We start from the raw sequence: 22,895 nt of genomic DNA, 5'->3' as shown, positions 1-22,895 counted from the left end.
TTCAGATTTACCAGTCTCTTTCCCACTTGTTTCCTCTTACTTGGGTTCTTTTTCTTTAAATGTGTTTGTTTAATTGTATGTGGGTGTATGCATGCCTGAGTGTGTGCATGCAATGCCTGCAGAAGTCAGAAGAGGGCACCAACCATCCCCTGGAGTTGAAGTTACAGCTGATTGTGAGCCGCCATGTAGGTGCTGTATCCTCTGCAAGAAGACCAAGTGCTCTTACCTTCTAAGCAATCTGTGTGAACCACGTTCCCAGATTCTTCACACCCTTCTGAGCTTAGTAAATGAATTCTTACTGTATATGCAGAGAGACTTCTAAAGTTCTGGCTAGTAGCAAATTGAAAAGAACCCTGAAAGGGTGCGTGTGGTTGACTAGACAGTATCTTCACAAAGATCTTCACATTCGAACTCCTGACACGGGAATGTTCTATAGCCAAGAAGGGAGGGTCTTTTGTGGCTATTGGAGGCATCTTGAGAAGGGGTTATCCTGCGTTATCACACAGATTCTAAGCACATGGACAGACAGAGTTGACATCCTCAGAAGGCAAGGGCAGGCCTGATGCTTCACTGGATCCAGGCTCTCTGACAAGAGGCTGAAGACCAGAGCAAATGTTTCTTCAGAGCTCCAAGGATGCAATGTTGTTGGCTGATGCGGTTCAGTGAGACAGCCTCCTCTGTCCTCAACACTGTGAGGAAACAGTGTTCTGTTTGTGGTAGCCACCACTACCACAATCAACATTAGGCCATGGTGCTCTGACATGGTCACTGCAGGACACCTATTTCAAGGTGACAGGAATGCCCACTCTGCAGTTTGAGAAGTCACGGCTAGAGAAAGCTGTGCACTCAAGATGAGAACTAAGCCAACCTGCCCATGCCTCCCTTCCACTTTTTCCATCCACTGCCACAGAAATCAAGCCCAGGGCTCCTTCCTTGGCCTCCAGAGCACTCCTTTTGACGGCAACTTTGGTTCTTATTCATCTTTGCCTTTGAGAAAAGAATAGAAATGTGTTCAGGTTAAGGTGATTATTTTTTCAGATTTCATGGGAAAAGACAAGCCCATCCCCCATACTGACTTTTCATTTCTGTTTCTACTTTCTTGATATATATTCAACAGACATATGTTTCATGCACAGTCTGAATTAAATTAACAGAAATGGCAGTTAGATAGAAATCAGTCATTGGAGTCAGCAAGAGTCAGATTTCAAACGTACTTTCCATAGAATAGATGATATGCTCTAGAACTAAGGCTGCGTGGCACAGGGGTCTGAGCTAGTGGCTCTATCCTTGTTACTCCTGCTGAAGAGTTGACCACCCACCCCCTTCTCTGCTGGGCTTCCTGCATACCTGGGTGTCTCTGCCATATGCGTTGCCATTAGAAAGCTTCAGTTGGCTGACTTGGTTTGAAGGGTCATTTAGACACATGGCGGATAAGGATCTACATTTAGGGGAGAATACACTCTGTGGCCACAGCATAACTGTGGTATTTACTTCTCTCATTGCTGCTACAAAGCACATGACTAAAGCAACTTAAGATAGGCATGGTTGGGAAGGCATGGGGCAGAAACATGAGGCGGCTGGTCAGGAAGCAGAGAGAGATGCATGCTGGTCCTCAGCGCACCTTTCCCTCTTTATTCAGTCTAGGACAGCAGCCATTGGTAATGCCACCCACATTTAGGGTGTGTCTAATCTAATCTAGAAACTCCCAGACATTTCCAGTCTTGTTTCCATGGTAATTCTAAATTCTGTTAATTTGACAGTTGAGAGTAACCATCACATGGCTTTATCAACTGTTGTTAATAATAGGTATAAATTAAAAAAAAACAACCAGTAGAAAAGTAAATGAATTAACAGAATGCATCACAATCTATTTCTCCTATCTTTAAATCCTGCTCCCAGATTTTACCGTTTTCAGTGTTTCTGGCTTTAATGTTCACTCATTCTTCATATTATGAGTGCTGCCCGGTGTTCATGGACTGCCATCCTTGGAAATCAGTCACCTCATTAACATTGTCTTCCTTTTCTTTACTCTGTGACATTAATTGAAATCTTTATTCATTTGTTTCGTAACAAAAATGCCGGCATGGTTTTATATATGCATTCTGTGTCCATCCATCTTCCATGGATCCCTTGTGTCTTGGGTAGCTCTCATGTCTGAAAACCCCGTCCACCGTGGGTACTCCACTATCCATGCCCTGCCTCCTAGGCTTTCTCTCTGCTATGGAAAAGATTTCAAACCTCTTCTTTCTTTTAACTAAATCTCCAGTGAAATGGTGACAAGACTGCTTATTAAATAGAAAATGCTAATAACTATGTTCATTAGGGTTTATATTGCTGTGAAGAGACGCCATGACCAGGGCAACCCATAAAGGAAAACATGTCATTGGAGCTGGCTTACAGCTCAGAGGTTTAGTCCTTTATCATCATGGCAGGAAGCATGATGGCATGAGGAAGACATGTGTGTGAGGGGAGAAGGAGCTGAGAGTTCTACGTCTGGTCCCGTAGGTAGCAAGAAGAGACAGTGAGCCACTAGGCAAGCTTGAGTTCTGAGAGCTCAGAGCCCATCCACAGTGACACATCTTTCAGCAAGGCCACACCTTCTCCAACAAGGCCACACCTCCTGATAGTGCCAGTCTCTATGAGCCTATGGAGCCATTTTCATTCAAACCACCATAATAACACACCAAATAAATTTTGTACTCTCACATTTCCCTTGTAGACTCTGGAAGGATGGCTGCAGCTATGGAGAGAAAAGCTGCAGAGTGTCACTAAACAATTTGCTGTCAAGCACTCAAGTCTAATATAGTCTGATTTCCTCAGATACACCAAGAGCTACAATTAGCTTCTCGTTACATGGACCTTGGATCCTTAAGCAATCTGTGTACTTTGCAGCTCTTGTGGGGTTATTTGTATAAGACTGGGAGATTGGACACTCTGAGGCTTCCAGGGGGTGTGCTGAGTGATAAGCAAGCTAGGAAGGGAAATTATCCATCATCTGTCGGCAAACGTTGTGCTTTTGTGTGCTGGTCATCAGAAATTTGGAGACAGCAACTTGTTGGTCAGATCAGGATATTCTAACAAAATACACCAACTCACAGGCGATGAATAATGAGATTTTTTATAGTACTGGAGGCAGAAATTTCAAGTTCAAGGTGCAACTGAGGTTGTTCTCTGGTGGTATTTCCCTTTGCCTTGAAGATGGCAGCTTCCACTCTCTTTCTCTCCCTCTCCCTCTCCCTCTCTCTCTCTCCCTCTCCCTCTCCCTCTCCCTCTTCTCTCTCTCTCTCTCTCTCTCTCTCTCTCTCTCTCTCTCTCTCTCTCTCTCTCTCTCTCTCTCTCTCTCTCTCTCTCTCTGTGTGTGTGTATGCACACACTGGGGGGGGGGCAAATGGCAAGGGACTGCACATAGAAAGAGAAACTCTTCTTTTACCTCTTTCTCAAAATACAGTCACCTCAATGTTAAGGGCTCCAACAAACAAATTACGGTTGGGACACCATTCCAGAAAGTCAGTTGTCATGGATGCCTTTGATAGCCTTAGGCACTAACACACTCTGCCTCCTCACCTTTAAATGTTGGCACCCACTCTAACTATAAGGGATAGTTGCTGTGAGGACTTGAGTTTGGGCCCCAGATCCCACGTGGAAAGGCCAGGGGGGGTGACATGCTCTTTTAATCCCTCAACTGGGGAGGCAGAGGCAGGAGGACCTTGCTAACCAGCCCTAATCTGGGAGGCCCAAGTCAGTAAGAGCACCTATTCTATTTTTAAAGTTTGCCTTTCCTTTTATTTCTATTTATTTATTTATGTATAGACAAATGCTCATATGTGTAGCTGCCCACAGAAACCTGAAGAGGGAATAGGATCCCTTGAAGCTAGGGTTACAGGTGGTTGTGAAATATGCAACTTGGATGCTGGGAGCCAAACTCAGAGAGATTCTTAATAATAATCTTAACTGATGAGCCATCTCTCCAGCTCAAAGGGGGCCTATTTCAAAGAAAAATGGATGGTGTTCTTGAGGATGATATGCAAGGTTGCCCTCTAGTTTCCACATGATTCCACACAAATGTGTTTATACACAGTCGAGAGAGAGGGGAAAGAGAGAGAGAGAGAGAGAGAGAGAGAGAGAGAGAGATAGTGGCCAGGCAGGGGTAAAGACAGTCATTAGTCCTAGAAATTTCTCAGTTTGGTTGAAGAAACATTATCAGAAGTGAGGTGCGGCCTTCTTCTGGCTGCCCCCTGCCCTTCTCCTCTATTACAGGAGGTACCGGTTCAGAAGCACTTACAGCTGAATGGTTCATCAGTCTGATTCAGCTTGGGTGCTAGGTACTCAGCAGCCTTCCTTCATGTCAGACTCCCTGTTCCTTTGAACCCCAGCTCTAAAGTGTCTGTACAAAGCCAGTTCTTAAGGAGCTCTGAGTCTTCCGTGTGTGCCCAGGGGCTGCAGTTCTCGGCACAGGAGGCCCCCCGCAGGGCTTTTGTGGCACCACCATCTCTGTCTGGTTCTGTGGAGATGGCTGGGAAGATGCAAAGTCACACATGGGCTCTTCACAGAGCCTTCTGTAGGGCGAACACTCTGGCCTCTTGATCTTTCTGATGTACATGCAGCTTCTTGCCTCTCAAGGACAAATCTCTTAATTTTGCATGTTTTAAAATCTGAAGAAGGGGAGACTTCCTTCCAAAGAAGATATAAACATAGCCAGTGAGCAGCATTAGATGTGGGATAACATCCACCCATGAAGAAGGAATAGGGGAGCTGGGGGGCTCTCCATGGTTGAAGTGCTTGCTGCCCAGGCATGAGGAATTGAATCTGAACCCCTAGTACCCCCCAGTGCTAGGCAAGTGGAGAGAAAGAGGACTCTGGAGGTTACTAGTCAGACAGCCTGGCTCAAATAACGGTACCCAGGTTCTGTAAGCGAGATCCTGCCTCAAAAATAAGAGAGAGAACAATAAAGAAACATCTGGGGGCTGGAGAGATAGCTCAGCAGTTAAGAGTTCTGACTGCTCTTCCAGAAGAACCAAGTTCAATTCCCAGAACCCACATGACAGTTTACATCTGTCTGTAACTCCAGGTCCAGTGCTACTGACAGCCTCACAAAGGCATACATGCAGGCAAAACACCAATGAAGGTAAAATAAAAGTAAATTATAAAAAGAAAGAAAGACATCTGGCATCAGCATGCACATACATGGGCATGAGCACACACACACGCGCACACACACACACATACATACACACACAGAGAGAGAGAGGGGGGAGAGAGAGGTGATACACAGTGCTGTACACTACAGTTTAGGTAAACATTGGATATGATGCCTTTTGATGATTTTAAGTTTCCTTTAAAGGCATCGGAACCAGTTTGAATTTACAATCATGATTCTACAGTGCTAAGGCTCTGAGACTAAACTGGACCCACTAAACAGAGACTTGGCAGAGTGAACCATCGTGTGGATTTTATTTTACTTTTAAATATAATCATTTTTTTCTTTTGCTTTTTTGTGAGACAGGGTGTCTCTGTGTAGTGGAGCCTCCCTGGAACTCACTCTGTAGACCAGACTGGCCTCGAACTCACAGAGATCTGCCTGCCTCTGCCTCCCGAGTGCTGGGATTAAAAGTGTGTGCCACCACTGCCTGGCTACACTTCCCCTAATTAATATGTATTTCAATAAAGAGGTAATTAATGCACACATACACACATATAGCCTACCTGTGTGTGGTAAAACGAAGTTATGGGTACTAAGTGATGTAATTCATTAGAGGACAAAGGTCAATAAATAGATTTTAAAGTTTGAATTTGTTTTAAATATGTAGGAAAGTGGATTGAAGGGCCTGAAGAGGGAGGGTTTGGATACTTTTGATGTATCAAGTTCAGAAGCTTTGTAAACAATAAATGACACTTTCTTTGTTTTGTGAGCATACCTAATAAAACTTAAGGCTTAGGCTTTGGATTTCAATATGACAATTTCTCAGAAAATTAGGAAACAACCTACCTCAAGACCCAGCAATTCCACTTTTGGGTGTATACCCAAAGGATGCTCAATCATACCACAAGGACATGTGCTCAACTATGTTCATAGCAGTTTTGTTTGTCATAGCCAAAACCTGGAAACAACTTAAATGCCCCTCGACCAAAGAATGGATAAGGAAAGTGTGGTATATTTACACAATGGAGTGTTACACAGCAGAAAAAAATAATGGCATCTTGAAATTTGTGGATGGATGGATTTCGAAAACATTGAATTGAGTGAGGTAACTCAGACCCAGGAAGACACATATCATATGTGTCTTTTAGACATAAATCAAAGAAAACCAGCCTACAATTCACAATCCCAGAGAACCTAGACAACAAAGAAGACCCTAAGAGAGACATACATAGATCTAATGTACATGGGAATTAGAAAAAGATCTCCTGAGTAAATTGGGAGCATGGGGAGAGGGCTGAAGGGGAGGGGAAAGGAAGGGAGGGGAGCTGAGAAAAATATAGCTCAATAAAAAAAGAAACAATAAAAACCTGCAGGCTAAGTTACTAGTGTTTCAATTAAAAAGTACAGTGTGTCTAGTTCTGCTGCTGTGCTGTTAGTTTTTATGGTGGCTTTGAAGATGTGAACTTATGGGAGAAAACTTTTAGGATAAATTATCATTGTGGGATTTTATAAACTGTGAATATAACCATAAAAATATATTGCAGCAACACTGTGAGTTATTGAAATGAAATAAGCAAAAGCAATGGGGTGGATTGGAAAAACAAAGCTTTCTACATTCCAGAGACGTCGGTTGGACATCTTCCATGTGTGAGGTCTCAGAAAAGATGAAGTCACTGTCCCTCTCTTAAAAAGAAATAGAAAAAGAGCCAGGTTCATACAGAATAAAAGTGTGGAGGTATTGATGGATTCAGTGTTAACTGTTTGTAGAAAAAAAGATGGTGTGGCCATTATGATCCAGGCCAAAAGAAACATCCTACAGAGGGGTTGAGTGCAGGTTTTCCTATAGCCCCTCTGCTGTCACTCACATGAAGTGAGGTGTCTCAATGTCATTCTCAATTAACCATAGTTACTTAGTTTTATATCCAGAGTTGATACATACCAGAGCAATTATGCAGAAAATACATTTACTATGTTTTGGCATCAGTTTCACTGTGTGGTAGGAGACAGTGCCCCTGGATAACAGTTGTAGCCCTTCTGTCTGCAGGGCTTCGGTGTAGGTATGAGATGCCACCTTCTTGGTTCTGAGTAGAGCTGGCATCTAGTGAACAGTGCACATTGGCTGGACACTAGCCAGGAAAGAATCTGGAAGCCCCAGGTTCACATTGCATTTTGCCGAGCTAGCCCTGTCTGGGGTCTCAATGCATATTGCAAACATTCTCTCCTTATGGTAAGGATAAGAGAGAGTGAGCAGTGTCTGAGGTAGGTGTCCCGGGGTGGGTGTTTGTACTTTAAATAGAGTCTAATTGAGGAGCACTGCTTCCAGCTCATGGCAGAATCTGGTGCAGGATGCACTGGCAGACACACACGAGCAGAGCCTGGGGCAGGGTACTAAGGCAGACACACACTGGCAGAGCCAAGCAGGTACCCTGGGCTCTCACCGAGCCCTTTCCTTTGTGCCAAGCCACGTGTGTTAGGCTAGCCCTCCATGGAACAGGTTGTGCTGGCTCATTGAGTGGGGCCATCAGAGCACCTGAGGGTAAATAGGCAGCTTCCTTGTCCTCTTCTGTCTCCTCCTCCTTCTCTTCGCTTTCCCGTCTCCTCCCTCTTTTTCTGCCTCCCTCCCCCTCTGTAGTGATGAGACGAGCAGGCCTGCTTTTTGTCCCACCCGGCTCCCACATGGTTAGCTTTACACCCGAAATAACAACACACAAATTGTATTCTTTTAAACACTGCTTGGCCCATTAACTCTAGCCTCTTATTGGCTAATTCTCATATCTTGCTTTAACCCATATTTAGTAATCTGTGTAGCACCACGAGGTGGTGGCTTACTGGGAAAGATTCAGCATGTCTGACCTGGTGGCTGGCTTCATGGCGACTGTCCCAGAGAGGAGAGGCATGGCGACTGCTCGAGGCATCTGCCTCACTCCCAGCATCCTGTTCTGTCTACTCTACCCACCTATCTTCTGACCTATCAGGCCAAGCAGTTTCTTTATTAATTAACCAATGGAATCATCAAATAGATAGATGACACACCTACATCATTTCCCCTTTTTCTGTTTAAACAAAAAAGAAAGGCTTTCACTTTAACATAGTAAAATTACATATAACAAAACAGTTATCGAGCAAGAATTACAGTTACAATATTTATATCTATTTTATCTTTTACCATAACAAAGGAAAACTATAACTATCTATCTATTCTTCAACTCCATCAAAGACTCCAGAAGGATATAATAATACCTAACTAAACCTAATTAATACCTAATTAGAGAAGGCAGAAATTAAGAGAGAGGAACCAATGATCTTGGAAAAGCTAGTTGGGAATTTTAGGAATTAAAATATACTGATTTTCATTTAAGAATTTAGAGCCATGTGAAAAGGCCATTGGGCACACTGAATAGCAACAAAATCAGGGAGACAGGATTGAAGGAGTCAGTCATGCAGATGCGTTCAAAGACATAGAAGCCAGAAAGCGCTGTGGAGGGTGTCTGAGCGGCTACACGACCCAGGCAGAGCTTCAGAAGCTGGGCACGAAGGACAAGGGAGAGGTGATACTGAATTGGGTAGTTGTTATAACTTCTAATGTGAAGATTTATTTATTCTTGAACTGTAGATACTACAGACTCTTGTCCCAGATTTGGAAGAGGAAACCCACAAGAGAACATCATCTAACAGAGCTTCTGAGCATAATGAGAGAATCTTTCTCCCTTCATCTTGAGCTGCTTCCGCACGTGCTGTCTGCCTTGGCAATAAGCCGTGTCCTCAAAATACCAAACCTGCTGGTAGTTCTTGCCTTGTAGCCTTCCTAGTGTGAATGTTCTTTTGTTGCCTATATCTGGGCTAAACTGTTCTTTCTTTAGGAAAGTCTTTCCAGAATTCCTCCTTCCGTCTTATTCCTGTTGACCGTGGGGTAAACCTGGCAGCCTCGAGGCTCATGCACTGTTGCATTGTATTCTGGTTGCTTGCTTGACTGGTTCCCATGGCACTGTGAGCTCCCTGCATTTGGGCTCACCATGACTTATAGACACATCAGTTAGTTGTTCATGTCCACCAGCACCTCAAAAGTCACACGGAATGAATCAAACAGTAAGCAGTGAGTTATATAATAGCTACACTAGGGCCCAGAGACACAGAAGACAGGAACTAAAGAATATATAGCTGCTTATGGGCAAAGTTTCCTGCCAAATAGAACACACGTGCACACACACACACACACACACACACACGCATGCACGCACACACACGCACATACACAGAGTGCTTCTATTACAAACTTCCACTATATGTGTTCATTAAAAACTTTAAAATCAAAATAAGAGATTTAAGCTTATTTATTTCATTTTATGTAAAAGTGTGAGTGCCTACATATATGTAGATGCACCAGGTACATGTTTGATGCCCATGGAGGCCAAAATACATCACATTTTAAGCTGTCTTCTTCTGTGGCTACTTCAGTGGCAGACAGAAAGTCATGAGAGGGATGTGCTTGGCTTGTTTTTTTTTTCCTTTTTTATTGATTTTATTGAGTTATACATTTTTCCCTGTTTCCCTCTTTTTCTCTCCCCTCCCCTTCTACCCTCTCCCATGATCTCCATGCTGCCAATTTACTCAGGAGATCTTGTCTTTTTCTACTCCCCATGTACATTAGATCCATGTATGTCTCTCTTAGGGTCCTCTTTGTTATCCAGGTTTTCTGGGACTGTAATTTGTCAGCTGGTTTTCTTTGATTTATGTCTAAAAGCCACTTATGAGTGAGTCCATATGATATGTGTCTTCCCGAGTCTGGATTACCTCACTCAATTCGATGTTTTCTAAATCCACAAATTTTAAGATGTCATTATTTTTTCTGCTGTGTAATACTCCATTGTGTAAATGTACCACATTTCCTTATCCATTCTTTGGTTGAGGGGAATTTAGGTTGTTTCCAGGTTTTGGCTATGACAAACAAAGCTGTGAGCACATGTCCTTGTGGTATGATTGAGCATCCTTTGGGTATACATCCAGAAGTGGTATTGCTGGGTCTTGAGGAAGGTTGTTTCCTAATTTTGTGAGAAATTGCCATAGCGATATCCAAAGGGGCTGTACCAATTTGCACTCCCACCAGCAATGGAGGAGTATTCCCTTTACCCCACATGCTCTCCATCATAAGTTGTCGTCAGTGTTTTTGATCTTGGCCATTCTGCAAATGTAAGATGGAATCTCCGAGTTGTTTTGATTTGCATTTCTCTGATGACTAAGGATGTTGAGCGTTTCCTTAAGTGTCTTTCAACCACTTTAGATTACTCTTTTGAGAGTTCTCTGTTTAGGTCTGTACCCTGTTTTTATTAGATTATTTGTTCCTTTGATGATCAATTTTTTGAGTTCTTTGTATATTTTAAAGATCAGCCCTCTGTCTGATGTAGGGTTAGTGAAGATCTTTCCCCATTCTGTAGGCTACTGTTTTGTCTTTTTGACATTGTCCTTTGCTTTACAGAAACTTTTCAATTTCAGGAGGTCCCATTTATTAATTGTTTCTCTTAGTGCCTGTGCTACTGGGCTTTTATTTAAGGAGTGGTCTCCTGTGCCAATGCATTCAAGTGTACTTCCCACTTTCTCTTTTATGAGATTCAGTGTGGCTGACTTTATATTGAGGTCTTTGATCCATTTGGACTTGAGTTTGTGCATGATGATAGATATGGATCTATTTTCATTCTTCTACATGTTGACATCCAGTTCTGGGGCTTGGCTTGTTTTAAGATGTTGTGTTTGGAACCTCGATCGCTCAGTATGTGAGCATTGATTGTATCTCACAGCAAGGACACCTTTGATTGTATCTCATTGCAATTCCTAAGACTTTTGTTCGCAGTATTCCCACTGAGTATGTAGGATGTCAGTACGTCCACAAATCCTAATGCTTTTCAGAAATGGTTCATTCAAAGTCAGGTCCCTTGTTAGTATAACAGGAGAGAGAGAGTAGTTAGGTAAGATGTGGTCTACACAGGGACTCATGGATTCTCTAGTGATTTCTGTAATATGTAACATCTGGAGAAGCCAGAAGGAAGGATTTCAAGGTGACTTAATAAAATCTATGAGCTGAAATCCTAAAAGCATTGGGAGATTTGTTCAGAGATTATTCTTTGTTCCATATGCAATCCCCACAAAGATCCTTGCTATGGTCCAGACCCACGACACATTTGGAAATAGAAAAATTTAAAAGGCAAATGGAGTTACAAAGCAAGCACAATGATGGCCCCAAGATGGCTCAACAGCCAGGAATTGGAATGACACACAAACAACAACCAGAAACCAGATGCCAAAAACAATGACCTGGGGCAGATGGCTTGGATGTCATGCATAAGGACTTAGGTTCAATCTGCTGCACTCCTGAAAAAAAAAAAAAAAAAAAAAAAAAAAAAAAAAAAAAAAAAAAAAAAAAAAAAAACAGCCACAAAAATCAACACTACCTCAGTCAACCCCACATCATAGCTGAGCTGATGAAATGAAGATCTAAGTCTTTAAGAAAATCCAGTGAATTTAGCATCTTCCGGCTAAGAAAGAAGCAGCATTCTAGGTAGACAAAACTTTGAATGTTACTATTGAAGGTACAGTCTCTTTCTTAGTTAAGTGAAAATAAGAGAAATAACTTGGACAGCCTAGCTTTGGGTTTTTCAACTGTTCGCCCAGGCCTCCTGGAGAATCTTGTGTCTTTCGTAAGCAGATAAATGGATTTTGTGGCTGTCATGGAGATAGCCTCTTCTGGGGGAGAGCTGAAATCCAGGACACTTTGACCTCTGTAATAGGATAAAAGCTGGCAGGTTTTCAAGCCTTCTCAAGAGGGGCCATTAACTGAGCATGTCCTCTCTGGGTGGATATTAGTTCACCGACTTCCCAAGCTTCTCCCAGATGCTTCCAGTCAGGATGGGGAAGGCTGTCCTGGGAGTTTGCATACAGATATTTGGGGGTGTCCATTGATCGGAACAAGAACTAATCCTTAACCCCAAGATGCCAGGGACAGGTGACACAAATGGAGGCTGAATATCTTTAAGATGTTTTCTTTGTCCTTCAACTCCTAGCAACCTGCCTGCATGTGACATTGAGCTCTGTTTTGGATAAGTGTATCTTTTCTCTTGATTACCCTTTCCAGCTGTGAGACACATTTACTTCTATGTCTAAGAAAGAGGATCGTGTGTGTGTGTGTGTGTGTGTGTGTGTGTGTGTGTGTGCACATGCATGTGTGTGTGTCCACAGCAGGCTGCCCTCATCTTGGAATGACACCTAGAGGCTGCTAAGTAGAGCAGGGGTACAATCCAAACCTGAAGGGCAGAATGAACAGAGGCAAGAAGCCTGTCATGTAAAGCATTGTCCAGCTACTCTTCTCTGGTTTCATCTTTCATCTTTCAGTCATTTTCTTTTGCCATACACTGGGTATTTTCCACCTATCCAAGGTCAGCTCTGTGTGTGTGTGTGTGTGTGTGTGTGTGTGTGTGTGTGTGTAGGGAATTTTACTGAACCATAATGGCTTTGTCAGAGTTTTTGATAGTTTCATTAGAGAAAAGCAAGACTGGTTTTCCTCCACCATCCACAATCCATAATTGTGTTTGACCATGTTCACTATTCCTGAATGGCTGGCGCAGTGGCTTATGCAGTCTTTGATCCACTGTAGTGTTTAACTGTCTCTGTCCTTTTCTCTCCAGCGGAAGATACTAGTCTGTCTCAGAAGAAGAAGGTGACTGTGGAAGATCTTTTCAGTGAAGATTTCAAAATCCATGACCCGGAGGCAAAGTGGATAAGCGGTAAGTCTGTAGTCCTTAGAGAACCCGAGAGGTCCCTCCCACCCCACTTCCTCTCGGTCACCTCTGTGTGGGGTTTGTCCTCTCCTTCCCTTGTGGCAGTGAAGCTCTGCAGAAGGTCTGATCTCTGACTGTGACTGTCAACATATTGTCATCATCGGAGTATGTGACCCTGGGATAGCCACTCCCTGCTCTACAGGCTGCCTCACGGACGTCAGCATGGCCTCAGCTCTGTGAGACATGTGTCTGTTGAGGACCCATCCTCCCTCATCCTCAATGTGTCCCCTTCCTCCTGGAGCCATTACTTCTCTCAGGGAGATGAAACACGTTGCTAAGCAACAGAGCTTATGGTGCTGCTCTGCTGAGCATGCCTTCTCCTTGGTACTGGTCCTCTTCTCTGCTTAAGTTCGCTTTCACTCACCTGGGAGCTGTGACCAAGGACTGTGCAGAGATCTGTGCAGATGCTGAGAAGCATACCTTCCCTCTCAGCTTCAACCTGGATCCAATCTCATTTTATAGTTTTGGGGGACTTTTTTCTTAAACAATGAAACAAAAACAGAACATGGTACAGACAGCGGTATGTTCCTGACTCTTGGCATCCAGGATGATGACTTTCCTCTAAGGGGATCTGAAACCTCATAAGCCTGCACCGTCGCCCTCCCTGGCAGGTGGCATCTCTCCTGCTGTGTCCCTGGCTATGCTTTCCATTGTTTTCCCTTTAGGGAATGCCCTCGGGTTGGCAAGCCTTTCCAGCACATTAGGCCCAGGCTCAGGAATAGGGTATTCCGGAGAGCAGCAGGTTTCCTGAGAACCTTACATATCAGAGCTGGTCTCCAGCACAGTGGGCTGGCCACCCACCAGACCCCCAGTTTTGTGCCCTTTGCATTTTACTGAGTGAAGTGGTATTGTTAGAGCCGTTTGTTACCCAACAGCCCTGGGCAGGCTTCCCATACTTTGCCAACTCAAAAAGGTCAATTAGCATTATTCCCACCTTCTAGCTCTTCCTCTGGGCAGTGGTTTCTCTCTTATCTGTACTATGATTGTGGTATTAGTTTCTGACCCCAAGGTTATCTCCTTCCCTGAGCAAATCAGGAGATGGGTGTTTCAAAGTATGTGTTTTGTAAAATCTTCAGAGAAATGACAAGTAGGGTGTTAGGGGTGTCTGTGGATATAGTACATGGGGACCCAGCACAGGGGGATGGGAGAGCAGAGGTCTCCTGCTGTCGTGGGAGTGAATTTCACCTTCAGTGTTGAAGGTGCCTTAGCATCCTCCCCACCCCACCCCCACTGTGTGTGTGTGTGTGTGTGTGTGTGTGTGTGTGTGTGTGACTGTGCAAGTACCCACACACGTGTGCATGCATCAATAAACACATGCACTCATTAGTGTTTTGACTCAGTGTTTGGACAGGTCTGAGCACTCAGGCAATGCTCAAGGTCAGATCTTGAGAATACAGCACAGTCTCATTGGGAGCCCAAAGATGCATTCTGGAGAGGAACATTGATCCTAACTCAATAGATGCAGAGAGATGGATTCCCGCTTTCTCCTTCTCCGTGGGAAGGCATTTTGAAGACTGTGGGCATTCTTAAATGGATGGCTAGGGTTTGTTAGATAAGAGAGAACAGACTTCTGGGAAATGTAAGTCTAAAGCATCAGCCTGTGCTAAACTGTGATCAGCACAACCAAATGCAAGCTGAGAGACAATACCCAGAGATGAGAAAGTAAAACATCCAAATGGAGGCAGAAACAAGCTCAGAGGATACATGGAAGGGTAGAGATAAGGGTACCAGATCCAACTCTGGGGCCCAGAGACCACTGGAGGAGAACCTAGAAAGATTCCAGCAAGGGCCAAAAGTAGAGCTGTGCACTTTTTTTATTAGGTTGCCATGGTTTCAGGCAGCCTAGTCCTAAGGCAACAGTCTAAGTGAAATGAGCGGGGTGGGGCAGGGAGGGTGTTAGAGACTGTGGAAGAGAAGAGGAGGGAAGGGAAAGATGTGGGGAGGGGAGGGAAAAGGAGGGGATGAGAAGGAAAGGGGATGGGAAGGAAGAGGGATATAAGCCATGAAATGGAGGCACAGGTTGTGTAAGATGCTGAAAGCAAGGGTGGTGTCTCTGAGCTGCCCTCCCACCCACTGCTGTCAGCATCACCTGCTGGGAACTTGTTCTGACTGAATGAGAACAGCTGCCTGGAGATGCGCTGACTCCACCCAAGGGAAGCCAGCCAGAGTGCCTTCCCCCAAAGCTGGGAGTTAATTTAACCTCCTCCTCCTCTTCTTTTTCTTCACCCCTCTTCCCCCACTTTCTCCCCTCTTCCCCCTCCTTTCCCCTCCTCCTCAGGATAATCCCCTGGGTGTCTGGTATGTCTTAATCTCTCAGTAAGTACCTCACGCCTATTAAGCCATTTGATTCTCACAGGCTCCACTGGTCCATTTTCAGGTCTGTGAACTGAGGCTCAGAGTGTTTAAGTAGCTCAGCCCATATCCCACATCAACCCCACCTTCTCTGTGTTTACAGACTGCCACGCCAGGTGGAACCCGGGTCTCCTGCCTCCAGGACACTTCTCTCGTGCCCTCACCCGCTACCTTTTCTGCTTTTAACCACTGTCTGGGCTGTGAATGGTACAGAGTTCCTACCATCTACTGAGCGCTGGAAGGAAATGGAGACTTTCTCTACTGAGAAAGTAATTTAGACTTTTTTTCACATCAATCGCTGGTATTAACATGTAGCTTAGGCTTAATATTGGAGCCCATGGTCTAGAAGGAAGGCCCTGTTTTTATCATAAAGAAACTATGCTAGGTGGGAGTCTTAAGAATATAGACTTTAGCCGGGCGATGGTGGCGCACGCCTTTAATCCCAGCACTCGGGAGGCAGAGGCAGGCGGATCTCTGTGAGTTCGAGACTAGCCTGGTCTACAAGAGCTAGTTCCAGGACAGGCTCCAAAGCCACAGAGAAACCCTGTCTCAAAAAACCAAAAAAAAAAAAAAAAAAGAATATAGACTTTAATTGGTTCTTTTTAAATAAATTAATAGTTTTGTTGGTAATATAATATTGCATAAGTGATTAAAAGGTAATTAATAGTAAGGTTATAAACCCTAAGCAAAGCTCCATGGCCTCAGAATGACCATGTGACAGAAGTTCACTGAGGCGGTGTTTGTGTGGTATTATTATACCAGCTGGGCGATGCTTTTATTTGTGAGTTAATTACAATAGCAATTTTTTTTTACTTTATTGTTTCTTAAGCCTACCTTCTCTGAAAGCTTGAAATCTTCTAGAATCCTGAAACTTGGGAGAACTTCCTTGTGCCTTTGTTACAAGAGAGGAAGAGCAGAAACTAGCAGAGCTAACAAGGTCCCTGCTTCCTGGGAGGTCCCTCCTGCCTGCTGGGGAGAGACTGGTAGCAGCTACGTCCTTCCACACACCTGCTGCATTAAGTAACTTCTCATATTTGTTACAGTATCTGCTCTGTCCTCTCAACTTTTGGGAAATGTTTTATTACTGTAAAGAAACATCATGACCACAGCAACTCTTAGAAAAGAATATGTTTAATTAGGGCCTTGTTTAAAGTTTCAGAGTTTAGTCCATCATCATAATAGCATGGAGCATGGTGGTCTGCAGGCAGATACTGGAGACCTATCTGAGAGCTACATCCTGACCCACAGGTAGAGAGACGCTGACCGGGTTGTCAGAGGCATTTGGAACCTCAAAGCTGATTGCCACCACACACTTCCTCCAGCAAAGCCACACCTCCTAATCCTTTTCAAATAGTGCCACTCTCTGATGGCTAAGCATTCCAATATATAAGCCTATGGGGCCATTCTTATTGAAGCTACCACAGGGATCTTTTCTGTGCTGTTCCAGGATTCTGTGACATGGGACAACATTGTGGCTACCACTTATTTCCAGACTGAATCAGCCCAGTTCTACTCTGCCTGAAGTGATGGGCAGCCTCAAACATTCCCCTCTCGCCTCACCCCTCCATCCTTCATCCAACATCTTCTTCAGCTGAAATGACTTGGGAGAGGTTGCAGGATTCACGCCCTCACCCTGCCTGTGTTCACCTCCTCTTCTAGCCACCAGTGACCTACCCCTCTCTACAGAGCCTCTAAAGAAATCATGAGTAGGCTTTCACTGGCTTGAGGAATAATTGTAGGGAACCTCTTCTTTCTCCCCTGAACATTTTTGTGCATTAGAATACGCTGATCTTGAAATAAATACATCCTCATTCCACACATCTTGACCTTCCTCTTGTCCACATCCCCACTGGGGTACCAGCTGGTCCCCCTGTCCTCTACAACCTGGGGCAGCTGTCCACCACTATCTCATTCACACTCTGCTTTCCTTGTCTTGGTGCCCACTCTGATTAGGCATCTACCCCAGGCTGCTGAACTTCCTCTTGTCAAGGTCACGGAGGACCTCCAGGTTAGGGAATGCCAAGTCCTCCAGGTCATTTCTTAGACTTTTCCTCTCTTGCTATCAGTGTTCTGACCTCTCCTAAATGCACATCTCCAGACTAGAGCCCTCCTCAGACATCTCACATGCCTCGAAGACCTTACAGATTTAACCTTAAGACACATCTCCAAATCCGAGGTCCTGATCCCATCCAAAACCATAAGCACACATATACACACACACACCGAAAAAAAACTGTGCCCCACACACACATACAACTTCCTAATGTCGACTGATGGCAAACTCATCCACTTGAGTCTCCTGTACCATCCCCACAAGCTGCTTCTTAGACAAATAGTCCCTTTCTATGCCCAGCTGGGACTGGTGTTAATTCCACAATGAGGGTAGTAGGTTTCTACGTGGAGTCTGCCTACCACCGTGTCATTTTTCAATTCTTGTTTGTTCAGAGTTTTATACTGCCTAGGCTGGACTCCAACTGCCTCTGTAGTAAAAGACAGCCGTGCCCCGTGCAGACTTTCTTCTGGTCACCTCGTTTTCTTGAATCCTTCCACTTGTTGGCAGAGAGCCCTCTGTGTCTCGGGACACAGAACTGGAGAGACTGGAAAATTGGAGAAAATTGCCTCCTTTGACTGTGGGAAAGAATCAGCTGGCTGGTTGCTACTGGAAAAGTATATGTTTGAGAAAATAAGATTGGCCTTGGTGCTCGGGCTCAAAGCAATTTGATTTCCAAATGTATTTTACCCTCTCCATGTTGTTCTGAAAAACCAGATGGTTTTTTATTTTAAATAAAGCTTGAGGGGTTCAGTAAGAGGGGAATTCACGCTTAAAATGGTTCGTGTTTTTCCACTGCTTTTGGGAGACCACAGTTTTCAATCAGAACCAGGGTGGAAGACAAGACATACCCTGCGTATCCCTGATGGCAGCACCCTGGCCTATGGGCACATTGACTACAGGAAAGTGCCCAAGAAGGATGGGGTAAACAGAGCAAACCCTGTTTCTCACTGCCTCTATTCGTTCCAAAATCCCTGACCAAGGCAACTCAAAGAAGAGTAGATTTGAACTCATAGTTCAAGGTATAGCCCACCATAACAGGGAGCGTGTGAGGGCAAGAGAGTGTGACCATGGTCTCATTGTGTTGGTCCCATTGCATCTGTAGCCAGGAAGCAGAGAGATGTACGCTAGTCATCATAGGTTTCTACTGCTCTTTCAAATGTCGTGGCCAAAAGCAGCTTGAGGAGGAAAGAGTTTATTTCTCTTAGACTTCCACATCCGTCCATCACTAAGGGATGTCAGGACAGGAACTTAGGCAGGATCCTGGAAGCAGGAACTAAAACAGCCACATGGAGGAATGTAGCTTACTGGCTTGCTCCCAGGGCTTGCTAAGCCTGCTTCTTGATATAACCCAGGGCCACCTACCCAGAGGTGTCACCTCCCACATCACTCATTAATCATGCAAATGTCCTACAGGCCACTCAAGAGGAGGCGTTTTCTCAGTTGAGGTTTCTTCTTCCAGTATGACCCCAGCTCGTGTCAATTTAACAAAAATTGGTGCTCGGCTCCATTTCTCTTTTTATTTAGTCCAGGACACCAGCCCATGGAATCGGACCACCCACAGTTAAAGCAGGACTTCCCGCCTCAATGAACCCAGTCTAGATCTCCTCTCACAGATATGCAGATATGTAGATATAACATGTATCCAGTGAGCAGATGGGCATGTTGGGCCTGATACGAGGGGCCATGTGAAGTCACTACATACAGTGAACACTGAAGCACACCCCTGTGCCATACGGCAGGTCTGAGTTGTACGCACTATGTGATTGCAATGCGTGTTTGTGCAGACAACAATTGACTGCCTTTCTCTTCTGTTGTTCTCCTCGGGACTGTACCTTTCCTCTTGCTGTTCCAGCCTCAGGAGCCCAATTATTCCTCTGGTGGCAGAGGCAGTCACATCTGACCACACCTGTGCTTCATCAAAGCCTGCCTGTCAGCGCTGTTCTGCCTCCTCCTCTGATGTAGAAGCCCCCACACTTCATCTGAAATAAAACCTCTATCTGCTCACCCTTCTCCGAATCTCCCATGCTTGCCTCAGGAAGAATGCAGAGGGCAGAAGCATTCGGTGTCAGGGCAATACAAACAGCCACTGGTGCTCCATTACGCATCCCCCGACTTCTGTCTCTCTGACTCTATTTCAGTCTTCACTAAATGCAGATGGGCAGGGGCTAGGTCGCATATCAGAAATCCTGCGTGTCAGATACATTGCAATTCATAGCAATAGAAAATGACAGTTACGAAGTAGCAACAAAGTAAGTTTACGGTTGGAGGTCACCACAATATGAGGAACTGTATTAAAGAGTCGCAGCATTGGAAGGGTTGAGAGTCACTGCTTTAGATGCTAGAAAAATATGACGCAAAGAAGTTAAATGTGCTGTGTGTGTGATGGCCCGTGACAGTAGTCTCTGCACGCAAGAGGACTGGAGGGCAGTTCGAGGCTAGCCTGAGCTACAGAATGTGAGCCTGTCTCAAAGACCCTGAGCGGATTTGGGGAGGGGTATAGAGGAGATGGGGAAAACTGGAGGGGAAATGGGAGGAGAGGGGGGAGGGGAAACTGTGATCAGGATGTAAAATAAATGAAAAATTTTAAAATAATAGTAAAAGAAAGAACCTGTCTCAAAAAACGAGCCCCTCTTTTCAGACTTACCCAGGTGGCTTTTGGAGATACCTGGGTTCTCCTGTCTCAGTGTGCCTTCCTGGGTTTCCTTTCTTCTTCTTCCACCCCACTGCCACTTCCTCTCTGCAGCACGGTCTCTGCCTGCTTGCCTGGTGGAATTCCACCCCACTTCCCGCTTCCTGCTTTTGTCTCTGCAAATGTTTTGGATCAACATTTCTCTTGTAAATTCCCATTCACTCCTCTGGCTTGACCTCAGAGAAATCCTCTCAAGATTTTCCATATGCAGATATGTAGATATAACATGTATCCAGTGAGCAGATGGGCATGTTGGGCCTGATACGAGGGGTCATGTGAAGTCACTGCATACAGTGAACACTGAAGCACACCCCTGTGCCATACGGCAGGTCTGAGTTGTACACACTATGTGATTGCAATGCATGTTTGTGCAGACAACAATTGACTGCCTTTCTCTTCTGTTGTCGTTCATTGTGAAGGCCAGACCTGTGTCCTCCCTTCTGTGGCAGCTAGGGAAACATCTAAATAAGGGAGTGACCAGCTGAGCTCTCGGACACCACCCCTGTTGGCTTTCTGAAATGCTCACAGTCTGCCGCCACACCTCAACAATGACATGATGTCCCACGGGCCCTACTGCTGGGACTGTCTAGGTCATGATGCTGGTACTCCAGTCCTCAGAGGCTAGTATAAGCCAATAGTCTGTCATCAAAGAGGGATGAGTTCTGACTTTTTATCTTTGGCAAGCATTACTTTATTGGGAAATTTAAATACTTCTTTGCTACACCCCATGCCTACTAGTTGATAGAGCTCTTTTTTGCATTACAAAGGCCTTTTTGATCTAGGGAAATATATGTTTGTGGTTTGGGTATGTATCTGTATATGTACATACATTTTTTTCCTTGAGAAAGAGAATCTCAAATGGGCATTTTCCTCCTCGGCATGAAGACTATTTTAAAAAAGAAAAAGGACATTAAGCATTTGTTTCAAGAACACAGAGACTATTCAGGGAATTTTCTAAGGGCCTCAACCTGTCCCATAGCCCTCACTCTCCTCCTCCCTGGAGTAGATGAGCAGATGGGCCCACAGGTAGGAGACGGGGATGGTAGTCATTCTTCATGGTTGTCTCTAAGTCCAGGACAGGTGGCCTTCCACATGCCAATGCCGCCAGCCTAATAACAACAAAGATGTTTCTGTTCCAGCATCCCCAGACTTTTAATTTCACCCAAGTTAAGAGTGTGAGAACTCAGATGGGTCCCAGTGTCATACCCATTTGGGCTGAGCATGCAACGTACTTTGGTACCGTTTCTCCAGTAGTTCTCAGAAGGCACACCAGAGAGCCTGTTATCCTTCACATGGTAAGCGATCCTGTTAGCATTCATTGCCTCAATTAAATTATCCCATGCAGTCCTTAAGTACGGCAACCTGCTGGAACCTAATTAATTATCATTGACATCTTCTCAAATATGGATCACCTTCTTAATTAATAAGAGTCTCTTGATCTCTCTGTAATTGAGCATAACCCCCTGGGGGGCTGGGGGTCTTCTACCTGCACCCACATTCATGGTCGGGTGGCTGTTTCCATCTCTTACCTTCATAGTGAGCTTCTCCTGGGCCTTGGACACATTATGATAATTATATTTCACTCGTAGGCCAGACTCCCTGGCCTGTAATAAAGTTTTGCTAAGTATTAATTCATCGAAAGACTGAGTCAGTGAACAAGAAGCTGCATATGTTTTTGTTTTGTTTCCTATCGCTGTAATTAAATGTCCCAACAAAAGCAAACTAAGGGAGAAAAAGGCCACTCACACAGAGTTCCAGGGCACAGCCCGTCTTTGCAGGGAAGTCACAAAGGCAAGAGCTTGAGAGAATTGGTCATAGCGGGTCAAGAGTCAAGAGCTAGAGCAATGAATTCATACATGCCACTGCTTAGCTCACTTTCTCCACTGCCTGGGGGATGGTGCCACCCACAGTTGGCGTGTCTTCCCACTTCAACTAACATAGTCAGGACAGTCCCCCCATAGACATTCCCATGGACCAGGAAAATCCCCCTACAGATAAGCCCATAGGCCAACACGATCAGATAATCCCCCATAGATATACCCATAGGCCACCATGATCAGGACAATCCCCCACAGACACACCCCTCAGTGAGATTCCCCACTCAGGTGATTCTAGAATGTGTCAAGTAGACAGTTAAAACTAGCCAACATAGACTCTGTGGAAGGGTCCATGGGGTAACTACATTTCTAGTTGACTGAGTACTAAGTAGATTCTTTATCTCTTATAATGTTTGGTCCTTTAAGAAATTCTTCATACATGCATAATGATAGAATTTATCTGATCCAAATGCCTTGCTTCAACTAGCAGTCTCACAGAGCATAGGGATGGTACTTCTGTGCCCTGCCCTGGATGTTGCTCAACCTTTTCTCTACCTCTTCTCTTTAAGAAGCCCCAAGTTCAGTTTCTAGCACCCTCACCGGGCAGTTCACAGCTGCCTGTAACTTTATCTCAAGGGGATCTGATGCCCTCTTCTGGCCTCTGCCCATATCCACACACACATACACACACACACACACACACACCTTCCCTCCCCTGGCACGCATGCACATAAATAAAAGCATAAACTACATCTGAAAAAAATGAAATACGGGCTGGAAAGATGGCTTAGTGGTTGAAAGCGCTGGCTGCTTTTCTGGAGGTCCTGAGCTCAGTTTCCAGCAACCTCATGGTAGCTCATAACCATCTGTAATGAGAGCTGGTGCCTTCTTCTGGCAGAACACAGTACACATAATAAGTCAGAAGTGAGATATGATGATAATGGTCATGCCCTTGAGGGGACAGTGGAGGCTCTGTCCCTTTCTCCTGTCTTTTCGTGTTCCATCTGGGAGGTGACCA

The 22,895-nt window shown here is 44.8% G+C and overlaps 1 protein-coding gene across 3 annotated transcripts in view; it reads left to right on the top strand.

The window, feature by feature from the left end:
- Dpp6 (dipeptidyl peptidase like 6) overlaps window positions 1–22,895 on the top strand; it is a 655,432-nt gene that overhangs the window by 322,802 nt on the left and 309,735 nt on the right. For all 3 annotated transcript variants that reach the window (XM_038318722.1, XM_038318721.1, XM_038318723.1), the window contains exon 3: window positions 12,814–12,912. In XM_038318722.1, coding sequence (XP_038174650.1) covers window positions 12,814–12,912 — 99 coding nt within the window. The remainder of the gene's footprint in view (window positions 1–12,813; window positions 12,913–22,895) is intronic.

Source organism: Arvicola amphibius, chromosome 2 (assembly GCF_903992535.2).
Source record: "Arvicola amphibius chromosome 2, mArvAmp1.2, whole genome shotgun sequence".
In the NCBI taxonomy this organism is placed as follows: domain Eukaryota; kingdom Metazoa; phylum Chordata; class Mammalia; order Rodentia; family Cricetidae; genus Arvicola; species Arvicola amphibius.
The sequence above is the reverse complement of the archived record's forward strand: the minus strand, read 5'-3'. Positions and strand labels throughout refer to the sequence as shown.